A 15,408-nucleotide genomic window follows, 5' to 3' on the forward strand; every position below is an offset into this window, starting at 1 on the left:
ATTTTAAGCAATAGTCAATAGATTAAATAAATGTCATTTTTCGCTTAAACTAATGGCTTTTCACATGATAATAGTATAAAAACAAGCAACAAGTAAAATTTGTGAATAACGCTTAGACTTTGTTCATACAAACAGCAAAAATCAGTAGTTTGCAATCAGAACTTCAGAACGTCACATGAAATCCGATTTTTACTGATTAATTTAACTGAATTTCACAGATTCATTCAGGTTTTTGTTGGTCAAATTGGATTTTTTTTAAACATGACTAAAATGTCATGTAAAGCTTGGAAGTGCCAATTCACGCCTTTATGCTAACAAATGGCATTCACTATATAGGGAATGGATTAACAAGTGAATGATTTTGTACACAACTTATGCATAAATGAGTTAAATAGTACAGTAATGGCTCTGAATATGTTGTCATGATAGAATGATACAACACTCTTGTCTCTTAGCATTGTGCTAACACCTACATCATTGCTATGGCAACATATGCAGATATGCTGGATATTGACTACACTGTGTAAACAAATAGATCACTTCCAAAATGGCATTGCTCAGGGTGGTATTAGAAATGCAAATCAGATTTATGTGCAATGTGGCCAAAGCTTTAGAACCTGTAATGTCATAAGTTGTTTCAGTTCCTCAAGAAGCAAAGTTGTTTACCCGTAAGGTTGCCCCCTTTTGCACTTCTGAGGTACTGCATTAGAGTTTTTATCCTGAAAAGGAGTGACACCTGCTGGTCCGACATTAACAGCTTTTGCTTTTCTGCTACCAACAGCTCTAACTGCATGCACTAACCTCTTTCTTTAGGTTTGTGGGTTTATTCCAGCTGCTGCCAATCTGCACAAGAATAACATTATAAGTTATACTTGCTTTTCCAAAATGGATGCTTTGTTTATATCTAATGTAGTTCATGCTAACTCATGTTTCCTTGCTTTTTCAGAAGAGTGAGATGGATTTTTTTTTTGTCATTCCTATAGTGACTGTAGGGATACAATTGTCTGGCAAGAAGATGCAGTCCTGTTCTCAAGCTGTTCTTTTACACCATTTTTGTACCCATTTCACCTTTTTTCTTTTGCACGTTGTGTTCTTATTGTCTGTACTCATTAATTCTGAGGTTGGACCAGCAAAACACTTTACCAATATACTTCCATATTTAATAGAGTTAAACAGGCCTCACATTAGAAGTGAAGCAAGCTCAGCTTGCATGTTTTTATCTTTCCACAAATAGCTGCTGATCTGAAGCCAGCTTAGCCACCCACATACTAACCAACCAACCATGTCTAGTGAAACAACAACCAGTGGTGTAAAGTACTTGAGAAATTATACTTTATTATTATACTTAGTATTATTTTGTGGCATTTTTACTATACTAAATTTAAAAGGAATACCTGCACTTTTTCTTATTTACATTACTAAGTAAGGAGTAAATTATATGTTTTACTCCTTTAGAATTCTATTTCGACATTGGAAATACATATACCACTTGGTCATAGTGATTTAAATCTAGATTCTACTTTCCAATTGTACAAATTAATTTTGCTTTCACTCCAAATGTTTTTAGCTAGGTATTTTGGTTTCTATACTTTAAGTTAAGTATCATTTCTCAGTACTTTTTACACTCCTGATAAAAACTCACAGTTGCAGACACAACAGTTCAAGTAACTGTTTCCATCACAGAAACCCATTCCTCGGTGACGGGACCTTGCAGTGTGTTGCTCCAAATGCTTATTTATTGTAATAGCATATTAAAAACAAATGTACTTTGGCTTTGATGAACCTAACCTTTTGTGTTCCTTCAGGAAAACTGCGATACCTTTGTGGCTACAGGAGACTGGAAGGTACGGTGACTTTTCCCTGTGCATATTTGTTGCTGACTTATGATTTACATTTAAACTGCCCGTCTGTGAGGGATTTTGAGCCATACGTGTCAGATTCAAAATGGTGTGGTTGACATAGCATCATTATTTATTTTTTGGCATTTGATTAGTAGACAGCAAGACAGATAAAACAAAGAAAGAATGAAATACATGGCGGCACTGCTATGACCTCCAGAGTACAGATTCAATCAATATCCACTTCAGAGCACTAATGGAAAAATGCAGTACCAGCCTGCTGGTTTAAACTGGTAGTTTAATCGTTCTGTGCCAGATAATTTTTTATTACAGCTGTGATTTTGCTGGTCTTATTGTGCAATAATATAATATAATATAATATAATATAATATAATATAATATAATATAATATAATATAATATAATATAATATAGTATAATATAATATAATATAATATAGTATAATATAATATAATATAATATAATATAATATAATATAATATAATATAATATATCCATTATATAACTAAAGGATAACTAATCCATTATATAAACAATTTCAACTGCAATTGGATTTCTGTAACTGAGTGTAACTCTTAAGGTGATGATACACAGGGCAACATTTTGGGCAATGTTGCCGTCAACGGGCAACCAGATGAGACACAGGGCCCACAACCGATCTAAATGATCCAGATAGAAATTTATTGCCCATTTTCATTACATTCATTTTCAGTTATTTGCCCTGTGTATCATCACCTTAAAGGGATAGTTCGGCCAAAAATGATATTTAACCCATGATTTACTCACCCTCAAGCCGTTCGAGATGCATATGTCAATCATTTTTCAGACGAACACATTTTCAGTTATTTTAGAAAATGTCTTAGATCTTTCAGTGGTTATAATGTGAAGCTATGGGGTCCACCTCCTTCAAGTCCCAAAATGTGCATGCATCCTTCACAAAAGTAATCCATCCGTAAAATAACTGAAAATGTGTTCGTCTGAAAAATGATTGACATATGCATCTCGAACGGCTTGAGGGTGAGTAAATCATGGGTTAAATATCATTTTTGGCCGAACTATCCCTTTAAGAGTTACACTCAGTTACAGAAATCCAATTGCAGTTGAAATCTGAGATAAAAGTTGAGGTATGAGAACTTTATCACCTCAGTTTTATCTCTGTCTCACAGTTTGCATCATCTCTTCACACCTCTAACAGAAATAGGACTAAATCACAGAGAAAATAATTTGAATAAAACAGTGAGAAATCCAAACAGCGGATGGGGCTGGAGATGATAGGATTTGGAAGCCGCACACTCATCGAGTGAGAGGTTTTAATTGTCATGGAGAACGGATAATTAAATAGGTGTTTGGAAGTACAATATGGTTACCTAATGGCAAGCAAAAAAAAAGATGTACGAAGAAAGAGAGAAAGAAGATGACACTGAAAGTTAATAACCTAAACATATTTTGACTTTTGATGTGTTCACACAGCAACAGAATACGGTTGTCAGCCCTGTATTTGAGTCATTAATATGATATATGTTTTTTATAGTATGAATGGGTATAGGTTATTTACAGTATGGGAGTAAGAACCGCATCAATGAACTCACACCAGTAAATTTTCAGGACTCAAAACCACATTCTCGGAAAGTCCATGTGAACGAAACTGGACTGAAAGTGAAAGTGAAAGTGAAAGTGACACATGACGGCCAGAGGAATTTGACCTCTGCATTTAACCCATCCAAGTTAATGCACACACATTAGGAGCAGAGTAGTGAGTAGTTAACACACACTGCAAACGTGGATACACACCCAGAGCAGCGGGCAGCCTTTGTGTGGCGCCCGGGGAGCGATTAGGGGTTAGGAGCCTTGCTCAAGGGCACCTCAGTCATTTCCCACCGGCTCTGGAATCGAGCCAGCAACCTTTGGGTTACCAGTCCAACTCCCTAACCACTAGGCCATGACTGCCCCTTCAACCCTGGACAACTAGTTGCCTGTCACGTCACATATACAGTGCAAGTAAGCCACTCTGTGCTGCACAAACACGTCTACCATGTGTTGCGACGAGGTTTCATGTGTGGCTTCGGTAACTTGCTGTGATGGAGATATGAGCTGTGTGTCATCTAAAGGTTTTAGAAGGTTTCACTGTTCTCCACCAGAGCTATCCGTCAGTTTTGTGTGCCATGCGCGTTGAATCAACTCCACAACAACTACATACATTTATCCACTAACCATTCAGAATCGTTCAGTTGCATTCTAAAAGTTGTAACTTCTTCCGGAGTCTCTCCATCAGTGTCCGACTCCAGTTGGAACTGAACACCGCTACTGAAAATTTCTGACATTTTGGCGAAGTGATATTCTCCAGTTTTGTTGTTGCCGGAGTATCCGAAGCGCAAGCTCTAAAGGCTCCTGGAGCAGCAGCTACTTTGCATTTAAAGAGAGACACACAAAAACTGTGAGTTTTTGCTCACAACCAAATAGGGGCACATTTGACAACCTATAATAAATGATCTGTGGGGTATTTTGAGCTGAAACTTTACAGACACATTCTGGGGACACCAGAGAATTATATTAGCTTCATCTTGTGAACAGGGGCACAATAGGTACTATTGATCAATAGAAATGCATTTTCTCCTAAATAAATGTTTGTTTTTAAAATACAGTTTTAAAATACTCCTATATTCTAAATAATATTTTAGAAACTTGCAGTGAATTCAAGGTACATTCTATCAGTTTACTACAATATATTTGTATTGGGATGGGCAGTACAATTGTAGTTGCCAAAAATTTATAATTTCATTTGTTTGTACTCTACAAATATCTGTTACACAAGAATAAGCACTAAAAATCAGTTAGCACTTACTGTATTTGTGTGGTGTGATGCGGTGGGCGGTCCATTCTTTTCTTTTTTTTTGACAATGACAATGCAACTGTTTTTACACCTGTGTATAAGATCAGCACTTGAGAGGAGGAGATAGAGGTTGTGCATTTAAGCGAGACAACAAAAGCCAAGTCACCCACAAAGGGATTCATCTTGAATATACACAGAGAAAAATACTCACACTCAAAAGACGCAGTCTTTGCCACATACACGACTCGTGTCACATTGAGTGTGAAATCTATTAAATCTTTACTGTCATTTACTTGACCTGACCCATTTCGCTCTGCGTGTTGTGTCTTTGTCTAATAATAATATTCAGATGATAAACTTGCTCACGTAAAAATCTATTTAAAATCCCCTCTATTCAGAGAATCAAGCACTATATTGCAGCTAAATTGCAACAAAATGATTGAATAGCCATATTAAAGGCCTTTATGAGTGTGCGGAAGATAAAGATAGAAAATATGGGACAAATACAGACAGAACACAATAGATTTAGACTGACACAAAGCCCAGCCAATCACAGGCAGTCTTTTGTTTGCAGTCAGCCAATGAGAGGGCAGGGGTGGGGTATGAAATGTTTTGGGGGAGGGGACAGCAGCGCTGCAAAACTCCCTGGATGGGGAGAGACAAAGAGACGCCGTAGCAACTGCAGCATCTCTCTGGTTGCCTGCATCTGAGTCCTATTGCCCGGAGCGGACCTTGTCTTCTTCGTGCTCATACACTCCTTTAAGCAAGCGTACACAATCTCTAAAGAGCCATGCCGGAGTGCTGGGATGGGGTGAGTGGGATATATGTGATTACAGGAATGTAAATAGAGAGTAAGAGAGACAATGCTTTCGTTTTGCTAATAATATACAGCTAAAAATGGTTTTATATAACAATTTGTTGGCTATATTATCATTCTTAAGTGTTTAGCTGGTTGAATCAATTGTTATTTACTTGATTTGCCCTGTGGTCAGAATTAACTAGCTTGACCTACTGAACCAGTAATTGTGAAACAGTTCCACTGTTGCATATTTTTAATAATGTCAAATTATTTTAATTTATAATAGCTAGTTATTATACAAAAAACAACAACAACAACATCAAAAATAAAACGGAATCCTCTTAAGAATATTTTTTTTAAATCAAGAAAAGAAAAAGAAAATAGAAGAATAAGATATAGACACTACTTGTTTCATCTTTTAAATCATGTATTTGTGATGTTGGGATTCTGAGTTCTGCAGAAATGTCCAGTCATGTGTGAGGTGGCCATTTGCACTGACACACTAACACACTGACACGGGTGAACCGTGCACTCTAATGCACCCCTGCAGTAACCTGGCGTGTGTGTTTGTGCATGTGGTATTGATGATAAATCTTATGTCAGCAGTCTAATAATAAAAATCTTCCTACAAGGACAATTGTGTGACCTTGAGCAATACAAATGAGCAGCTACAAGAGAATTTCTTGAGAGATTATGATGCTTTACTATTTTCTGCCCCATATTTACATAGCATTGTGCTATCTAGGTCAAAATTCCTATTTATCCTATCAGTGTTTGTTGAATATTATCTCCCTAGAAAACATGCTCAATGTTTTTTGCGGCACAGTGACAGCTGCCACAAGAATTAATTTTGACCTAAACACAGAGGGACACAAACAGCTGCACTAAACTCACACACTCACAGACCATTTTGCATCTGATCTGACCTTCCACGATTTTTCCAACATCAAAAACACCAAATGAAAGGGGCTTAAACCCCACAGGAGATTTATTTCCCGTCTCTCAGTGGATCTGCATAAAGCTGCCCGTGAGGTGTCTGCTAGGATTTGTGCATAACTCTGGAAAGCTATGCTGAAATAATCCTCAGGACAAGAAAAAAAACACACGCACACATACATTCATTGCTCTTCTGCTTGGACAGATAAAGTCTGAGACTAAATGTGGGTGAGATTAAAATGCCTTTGGAACTGGCAATTAAAAGCTTGTTACGTGACCGTGTGCAGTCAGTCTGAGATCAGAGATGCTTTATGATCAATTAATTAGTCTTGTTTTTAACTCTTGCTTTTTTTGTTCCTTGCTGAAATTTTAGCAGTCAATTATTGTAACTGTTTTAATTGTTTTAGCTTGTGTTTAGCTACAACATACATGCTGAAACCAGGGGCCTATTTCAACCCAATGTCAAAAAATGGCCCAATTTACTTGACTGCACCCTGGTAATTAATACAAATTGAATAAAATGGTAATGTCAGTACTGCTATATACTGTATATATAAAGTTCAGGTCTCTCAAGTGATCCATTGTAGGTCAGTGGTTATAAGGAAAAGTCTGGCCTGGCTCTCAGACTGTTTGCTGAAATCGCTTTTTCTTGTTGTTGTAGGAACATGACATTGAAACCCCTTATGGGATGTTGCATGTGGTGATCCGCGGGGCTCCCAAGGGCAACAAGCCAGCCATCCTTACCTACCATGATGTTGGGCTCAACCGTAAGTAAACCAAGTTTTTTGTATTTGTTTGCACAAAGGTAAACTATACCCACATCCCACTCTCCAATTCCCAAAGCAATATGCACTGCACCATTTCAATCTTGGTACACCATCTGTCTCCACGCATTGACCTGAAATTAATTTCCCCATCTCCACAACCGAAAAGAGACGCTTGTGTGTTTGTGTGCGTACTTTTGCATATGTGCGTGTTCAAAGAGCAGCCCTCTGGAAGTAATAATGTGTGTGGGCTGTGATCAGAGCTGTAATTTGGATGCCAGCTGACTGCAGTTTATCAGTTCTGTTAACCGACTGCATGCAGTGTGAGATGAAGCCGATCTCAGGTGCACAGGTGATCAGCGCCACATATGTGATGAAAACTCAGGCACAAAGGAATTTTTTTAATAAAAAGATTTACAAGGCAAAAACACAGATATGGCAAACTAGATTGAACTTGATCTTTCGTTTATTTGTATTTATTTACAATATTTATATTTAATAGTTTTATATATATATATCGTTTTTTTTTCAATTATTTATATATAAATTATGTATTTGTTAAAAATTTATGTATATTGCATTGATTTAATATTTATATTTATATAATATATACATTATTATATATGTAAATAAATATAAATAAAAGGCTCTATATATATATATATATATATATATATATATATATATATATATATATATATATATATAGCTGTAACGGTCACCAGCTGGTCACTCCACATCAGACTATTGTCATTCCTTATAATGCAGTCAAAAATAATTTACAGGGAACATGAACATGAACGACTCATCACTAGTTCTCTCGGATTTCTCTCTTTGCCTCAGCCCTGATCTGTTATTGTTTGGATTGTTTGTTTGCGTATGACCCTTGCCTGTTATCTGGATTATGTCTTTGGATTACCCTGTTCAATAAATACTGCATTTGGATCCTCTATTTTGTACTAAATGTGAATTATGGGAATTTAATTTATGGCATGATCAGGGACATTAGATCCATTTATGGGTCAGCAGAACAAAGGTGGCAGGGTCGCTATTGACCTTGATATTGAATTCCACATTCTGTCAATGTCAACCTTAGCCGAGAGCTCTTTTCATCACTCACAGCATGACTTTCCTGTCCTCTACTGCTCCTCTCTCCATCCTCTTTCCACCTAATCCCTTCCTCTCCATATCTGCCCATTCCTCATTATCTATTCCTGAAGTGTGTTATTAATATTGTCTGCCAGTTCGTATATGCAGTGTGAGAAACAGAGAGAGAGAGAGAGAGAGAGAGATATGTAGGTCACAAAAACATACCGATCATGCAGTGTTGGGGAGGGGAGTGGGCAAGGTCAGCACTGCGGCATAGAGTAACTCTGGCTCTCCTCTCTGCTGCAGATACATGTATTAGTATGCATGGCCATCCTTCCATCACAAAACATGACTCAGTGAGAGGGAAAGAGAGAGAGAGAGAGAGAGAGAGATTCAGATTTTTTGGGGGATTCAGAAGACTTATAATACCGCACACAAGTTATATGGATGACTTCCAAAATTTCTACTTTTGTACTCCACGGAAAAGGTAACAGCATATGGGTTTGGAACAACATAAGGATGAGTCAATATTTGAAGAAGAGAGAGAGAGTGACATTGACCACTGACAGGAAACACTGGCCTATAAAAAATGCAAAGTGAGCAATACAGCTGGGAGGGAATGAAAAAAATGTGTTCATTCACTAAACTCGAATATGATTCATGCCACAATGCATCACCTTTAAGAATGCAAGTTTTTGGTTTAAAACCATGAGGAGGGTCAATTTTAGAAATCCAATTTCAGAAGTTAGAAATTCATTAAATCCATTGAAGGAACAGTGCGTCTAAAAAATTACAAATGCTGTCATTATTTACTCATCTTCATGTCATTGCAAACCTGTATGTTGTATTCTTATTTTATTTTACTTTTTTGTGGGATTCAGAAGACTTATAATACCGGCGCACACAAGTTGTATAGATGACTTCCACAATTTCTACTTTTGTACTCCACGGAATAGGTAACAGCATATGGGTTTGGAACAACATAAGGATGAGTCAGTATGTTGATCTATTCCTTTAAATAAACTTGAAGACCTGCCAAAATACCATTTGATGTTGATTAGGGAAATGGCATGATCTAAAATGAGTTATTAGTGCCGCTTGAGCAGTTGGCTAGAACTGTTTTCTTTGTTCATTTTATTATCTAAATAGGTCAATGATTCTGGCAAAAGAGATGAGCAGAAAGAGAGAATGAACGAACTGTCCCAAATTTGAAGTATTCTTTTATAATCAGTAATGTTATATAATGTACAACGTTATGAAAGGGGATCTAATGGAATCTGGGATAACAATGTATTATATGGTTGTTGGAGATGTACGATGTAAATACCACAGGCACAGTGCAGGAACATAATCCTTCTGTACCATGCATGGTATATAGCCTATATATCAAGGTACCACTATCTGTACCATCTGATACCATCATTTTACAAAGGTAACCACACAATACGTTTTTGTAAAGGCTACGATGTCTTGCTCTCTTTCTCTGAGCAGACAAGCTGTGCTTCAACACCTTCTTTCACAATGAAGATATGCAGGAGATCACTAAGCATTTTGTGGTGTGCCACGTGGACGCCCCAGGCCAGCACATTGGTGCCCCCCAGATGCCACAAGGGTATGATGAACACACACCTTAACATTTATACACCAGTATTAGCCATTTTACACACAGGATATGTAAGGAATATATGTAGACATTCAGTCAATTTGGAAAAATAATCATTTTAGCCTATCAGCAGTTAACTGTCACTGCAACAACCCCTTAGGTATGTATTCCAAAGCATTTATTACAACCATTTAACTTCAGATCTGCTCAAAAAGGCAGGTGACAGTTAACAGGTTAAATAAATAAATTTGTATTGGATTGTAATGTCGGTTACTGTAGGCTACATTACCCCACTTATTGCAGGGATACTCGCCAAATATGTGGACATGAAATATTGATTTGAGTTGAAATTATTTTATAATCTTACCTGTAGGCTATATGACCTTAAAAGCATCAGTTGTTAAACAGTTAAACAGTTGTCCTAGCAACAAGAAAGACGAACACCTCGTCAATATTACTGTAAAATGAATCTGCTCTGAGGTGATTTTCACTCACTACAGTTGAAAACTGAGACACAAGATGGCGCCAGTTGCGTTGAATTAAAGAAAAGCGCGCGAGTTCGCCGAGTGAGACGATGAAATTAGCGCCTGAATGCCGCGATTGACCAATCAGAATCAAGTATTCCAGAGAGCCATCATCCATGTAACTTTTTTTTTTTTTTTTTGGTCTTGTTATTCCTAGGTATCAGTATCCCACCATGGATCAGCTTGCTGGGATGCTTCCTAGTGTGGTGCAACATTTTGGGTGAGTTATTATTACACTCTTAAAGACCCCCTGTGGTGAAAATCAAGTTTTTAATGTTGTTAATATGTCAGGTGTTTTTAATAGGCTATGCTTCAAGACAAACCATGTGCAAATTCATAAGTCAACATCATTGCTGCTGAGTATTAATCGTTGGTTTTTACACATTGTAACCAATCATGTCAGGGTGTGAGGGCGGGCTATAGCATATCATTAAAGGAGAACTCTGGTCAATTTTAACATTGAGCTAATTTTTTTGTAAATTTGGAGTGCTGTCAGTACAGAGAACAACGACAAAAATCGGTGTTGCCTACACCGTGTTATCCTCTTTTTAAAATTTGCACCCTGTTGACTTCAATGGGGCAATTTTTAAACCTGCTTTTAGCCTCTTAACATCCTTGATGTGTCATTACAAGTGCCCAGCCATGTGAGTGATTCCTTCAGAGTGAACACGCGGTGAATCTGACTGCAGTAGATGTGCAAGATATGAATAAAAATGATGTTATTTCAGCCAGCGCACATACTTGTATTTACATCCTGTTTTCAGTTGAAGTCCACAGTAGTCGATTGTCGAGTTCGGGCGCATGATCGTACGTACTAAACCTATGCGCGTGAACTCGACAATCGACTACTGTGGACTTCAACCGAAAACAGGATGTAAATACAGGTATGTGCGCTGGCTCAAATAACATAATTTTTATTCATATCTTTCACACCTACTACAGTCAGATTCACCTGCGTTCACTCTAAAGGAATCACTCACATGACTGGGCACTTGTAATGACACATCAAGGATGTTAAGAGGCTAAAAGCAGGTTTAAAACTTGCCCCATTGAAGTCAACGGGTGCAAATTTTAAAAAGAGGATAACACGGTGTAGGCAACACCGATTTTTGTCGTTGTTCTCTGTACTGACAGCACTCCAAATTTACAAAAAAAATGAGCTCAATGTTAAAATTGACCGGAGTTCTCCTTTAACTACTGCTGCTGCCAAGTAGGGGTTCTCTAAAGAAGCCAGGTTATCCTGGTATATTTTTCTGCCGATATGAAAAATCGTGTATATTTAGCAGTATAGCGGGTGAATTATATTAGATATATTACGATCTATGTTATGATGAACTATAGGCTATGTCTTTCTCCACTGACGTTCCAAGTTGTTTAAAGCGTTTCAAAGGATACTGATTTTTAGAAGGCAGCTGTCTGGTGAACGGGATGGTTTGTGTAACATTAGCAACACATTATTAGCTGTTTGATAACGTAGTCAAGCAAAAGGCCAATCATTTTAATTACCGATATGTGTCCAACATTGTAGAGAGCGATACAAAACTTATTACAACTCTGATACATTGACTTGTAGAGCCTGTATGAGTGAGTGGAGGTGGGGCTAATTTGCATATTCATGGTTCCGGCCTGCATACTAAATGAAACAAGGGGGTACTACATTCAAGCTATTTTAAGTCATGAATATAGATTTTTTTTTTCACAGGAAAAAACATTAAATATGTAATTTTGGTGATCAAAGATGCGTTTTAAGGGACAACATTATTTGACTATAGGGGGACTTTAAATATAGGCTGTTATGCTAATGTAATGATAACCTATTGCCAATATACATTACTCAATGTTCTCTCTTCTATAGCTTCAAGAGCATTGTGGGAATTGGAGTTGGGGCTGGTGCCTACATCCTCGCCAAATTTGCTGTTAGTATTAAATCTCAGCCTTTTATGTTGGTCAGTGGTCTTTTCAATCACATTCGGTGCAATTCAACTGTGTTTTCTACACGTAGCTGATTTTCCCTGATCTTGTGGAGGGTCTGGTTCTACTCAACATTGACCCCAATGGGAAAGGATGGATCGACTGGGCTGCTACAAAATTGTCTGGATTCACCAGTGCTTTACCAGACACTGTCCTGGCCCACCTCTTCAGCCAGGTAGAAATGAATCTACATTTCTTATGTTTCACTATGGATACACATATAGAGTAACCTTATAAATAAATAATAAGAATTAAACTAATAGTAAATACACATCTAAGACTTAATTTCTAAAGTATAAATGTCAATGTTAAATTGATATCTCAAGCTAAATATTTAGCTAACATAACATGTTTTATTGTATGTGAATTACAGGAAGAGCTTATGAACAACACAGAAATTGTGCAAACCTACCGCCAACAGATCAATAACACCGTCAACCAGTTTAACCTACAGCTCTTCTGGAATATGTACAACAGGTAACTGCACACCGCCTCACTAATATGTATACAAAGTGATACATAATGCATGCATTGAATAAAAATGCTGATTTGGTATAAAAAAATTAAAAAAACCCCACATGACATGGATTTTTTTTTTCTCCAGCCGTAGGGATTTGGAAATGAACCGCAGTGGCTCTGTGCTAAATGCTAAGACCCTGAGGTGAGGACTATGTTAATTTGACTCTGACTAGTATTCACATTTACATACACCTGTGTGATCAGACTAAATTCTCAATTCTCGTTCTTGCAGGTGCCCGGCCATGCTGGTCGTTGGTGATAATGCTCCTGCTGAGGAAGGCGTGGTGAGTCTTTGTGTGTGATATTTAGGTAGAAAAAAGATTGAATCATGTTTTTCTCATCATTTTCATTTTTGTTTCAAATTTTCTTCCTCCAACCAAACGTCTCTCCTTTCCGTCTTTCTGTCATATTTGTCGAACGAGTACGTATTTTGTAATTCAGAGACAGGTCAATCCCTTCTGCATTCCTTTGTTTTGCTCCCTCTTTCTCCATTTTTCTCGTGGGAGCAGATGGCACCGGCCCCAGGGTTGATCTCCCGGGCTTTGCCAGCTTGTGTGCACTGGATATTTTTAACTCTGTGCCATGGTCCTTTAATCTAACATATGAAAGCTGGGTCAGTGCCCCATCACATCTAATCAGACACACAGGGTGAGAGATGAGGAAAAAGAGGGACACGGTGAAGGAGGAGATGAGATGGATGAGTGAGAGGTAAATGAAAAAAGGATGAGAGAAGAGAAGGATTTGAGTAATTTGGGTCAAAAGGAGGAAGATGAAAAGGTGGGAGCAGAAGAAACAACAGAAGGATGAGTAAGAGATTAAGACGAAAATAAATAAATAAATAAATAAAGCATGGAAAATTCTGAGAAAAATGACAGATCAGAAAAGCAAGATGCTACCAGTGAAACGTTTGCAGCACCAATGAGCACCTACTCATTTTTGATTATTACAATATTCCCCATTTTATAATAATAGTAACAACAATAGTACTATTAATTATCTGGTTTTACTTCAGTTTCTGGTCTAAATCATCCATATCTTAAAATATGTACAAAAATAAATTATTAAAAATCTATAAAAATGATATATATTTAAATATATTGGTTGGAAAGATGGGTTCCCACCATCAGTATCACATCCATTGACTAATGCAGACACTTGTGGTGGAAGTTTTCATTAGAATCGTGAACATGCTAAAAAGTGTCCCATTCCAAAAGTGTCAGCGCCGGTCCGAACAGAGCCTGCAGACAGATGCGTCTGCGCAGCTGTTTTTCCTTAGTGCTGGAATATGACTCATCTTTGCAGTGCTGCTGTAACTGGGTCAGACCTCAAGAACACACATACGTACTCTCTCTCTCTCTCTCTCTATATATATATGTATATATGTATATATATATATATATAAAATCTCCTCCCTCCATCACACCATCCATTTTAATGCCCATCATTCAACTGCCTTTTGAAAAACTTGATTTATCTTCTCTGTCTTTTTCTTTATAAAAAAACTTTATAAAATTTGTACGTTTACATGTTTGTTAAAAACTGTGTAAATGATTTCTGTTCTTAGGTTGAGTGCAACTCAAAGCTGGATCCAACCAACACCACATTCCTGAAGGCAAGCGAACAAACATACTGTAGAAATAGAGGCAAAACTTTTCACTTTGAACATTTTGGCACATACATTTTCATAAACATATGATAAAAAATGTATTTGGTTTGTTTCAGATGGCTGATTCTGGCGGAATGCCTCAAATTACACAGGTGAGACTGCTTGACGTGTCTGATCTCAGATCAGTCTTTAACAAATAGTCCATTACAATGGTAACCCAACACAGTACCAGAATTTTTATTGTACAAAAGTAATAAAAATGTCCTTAAATTTTTTATAAAACAAATAAGGGGAAAAAAAGTTCAAACTAAATTCAAACGGAATTTTTATAATTTCATGATCTCAGCAGCCAATAAAATGCTGTAAAAAAAAAAATTGCAATTGAACCTTTTTTTTTTTATAGCCTGGAAAACTAACTGAGGCTTTCAAGTACTTCCTGCAGGGAATGGGCTACAGTAAGTCTGATTCATTTAATATCATTTTGACTGTCAATATATTTACTAACAAATGTTTCAGGGCAAATCAGCACCGAAATCAGTTCATTTAATGATTCTTTCTCTGCCAAATGTAAACCGATCCAATATTTTCAGTGTGTCCTTTCTCCCATGTGTGTCTTAATCCCATTTTGAGACAGTTGTGAGTGTATGCATGTAAATAAATGTCTGTGTGGAGGTGTTGTATTTCTATAATCTGTACTGTATGTGTATTTTCCTGCCCTTTCTCAGTTGCTTATGTCAAGGATCGGAGAATGAGTGGGGGGCCAGGTACTTCCTGCTTCCTGTTCACGCCTGCCCTCTTCCTCATGTAGATGATACATGTAGTTTAGTCTTCTAATCCCTTGCTTTTTTGATTGGCCTTGATTAATTTATGTATTTGACCTTCCCAGACTGATATTTCCATTCATTCATT

At 37.2% G+C, this 15,408-nt stretch overlaps 1 protein-coding gene across 10 annotated transcripts in view; it reads left to right on the top strand.

Moving 5' to 3' along the window:
• The window catches only part of ndrg4 (NDRG family member 4), a 28,124-nt gene that overhangs the window by 8,597 nt on the left and 4,119 nt on the right, over nt 1-15,408 (top strand). For 4 of the 10 annotated variants that reach the window (XM_079859322.1, XM_079859320.1, XM_079859317.1 and 1 more), the window contains 13 exons: nt 1,806-1,844; nt 7,085-7,190; nt 9,768-9,888; nt 10,561-10,623; nt 12,259-12,319; nt 12,406-12,549; nt 12,748-12,851; nt 12,979-13,035; nt 13,126-13,177; nt 14,458-14,505; nt 14,616-14,651; nt 14,903-14,954; nt 15,225-15,263. In XM_079859322.1, the coding sequence (XP_079715448.1) occupies nt 1,806-1,844; nt 7,085-7,190; nt 9,768-9,888; nt 10,561-10,623; nt 12,259-12,319; nt 12,406-12,549; nt 12,748-12,851; nt 12,979-13,035; nt 13,126-13,177; nt 14,458-14,505; nt 14,616-14,651; nt 14,903-14,954; nt 15,225-15,263 (922 nt within the window). Of the gene's footprint in view, nt 1-1,805; nt 1,845-5,333; nt 5,500-7,084; nt 7,191-9,767; nt 9,889-10,560; nt 10,624-12,258; nt 12,320-12,405; nt 12,550-12,747; nt 12,852-12,978; nt 13,036-13,125; nt 13,178-14,457; nt 14,506-14,615; nt 14,652-14,902; nt 14,955-15,224; nt 15,264-15,408 lie in introns of those variants that run through there. The other 6 variants (XM_079859321.1, XM_079859325.1, XM_079859319.1 and 3 more) reach the window with 3 other exon arrangements.

This window comes from Squalius cephalus, assembly GCF_949319135.1.
Source record: "Squalius cephalus genome assembly, chromosome: 23".
In the NCBI taxonomy this organism is placed as follows: Eukaryota; Metazoa; Chordata; class Actinopteri; order Cypriniformes; family Leuciscidae; genus Squalius; species Squalius cephalus.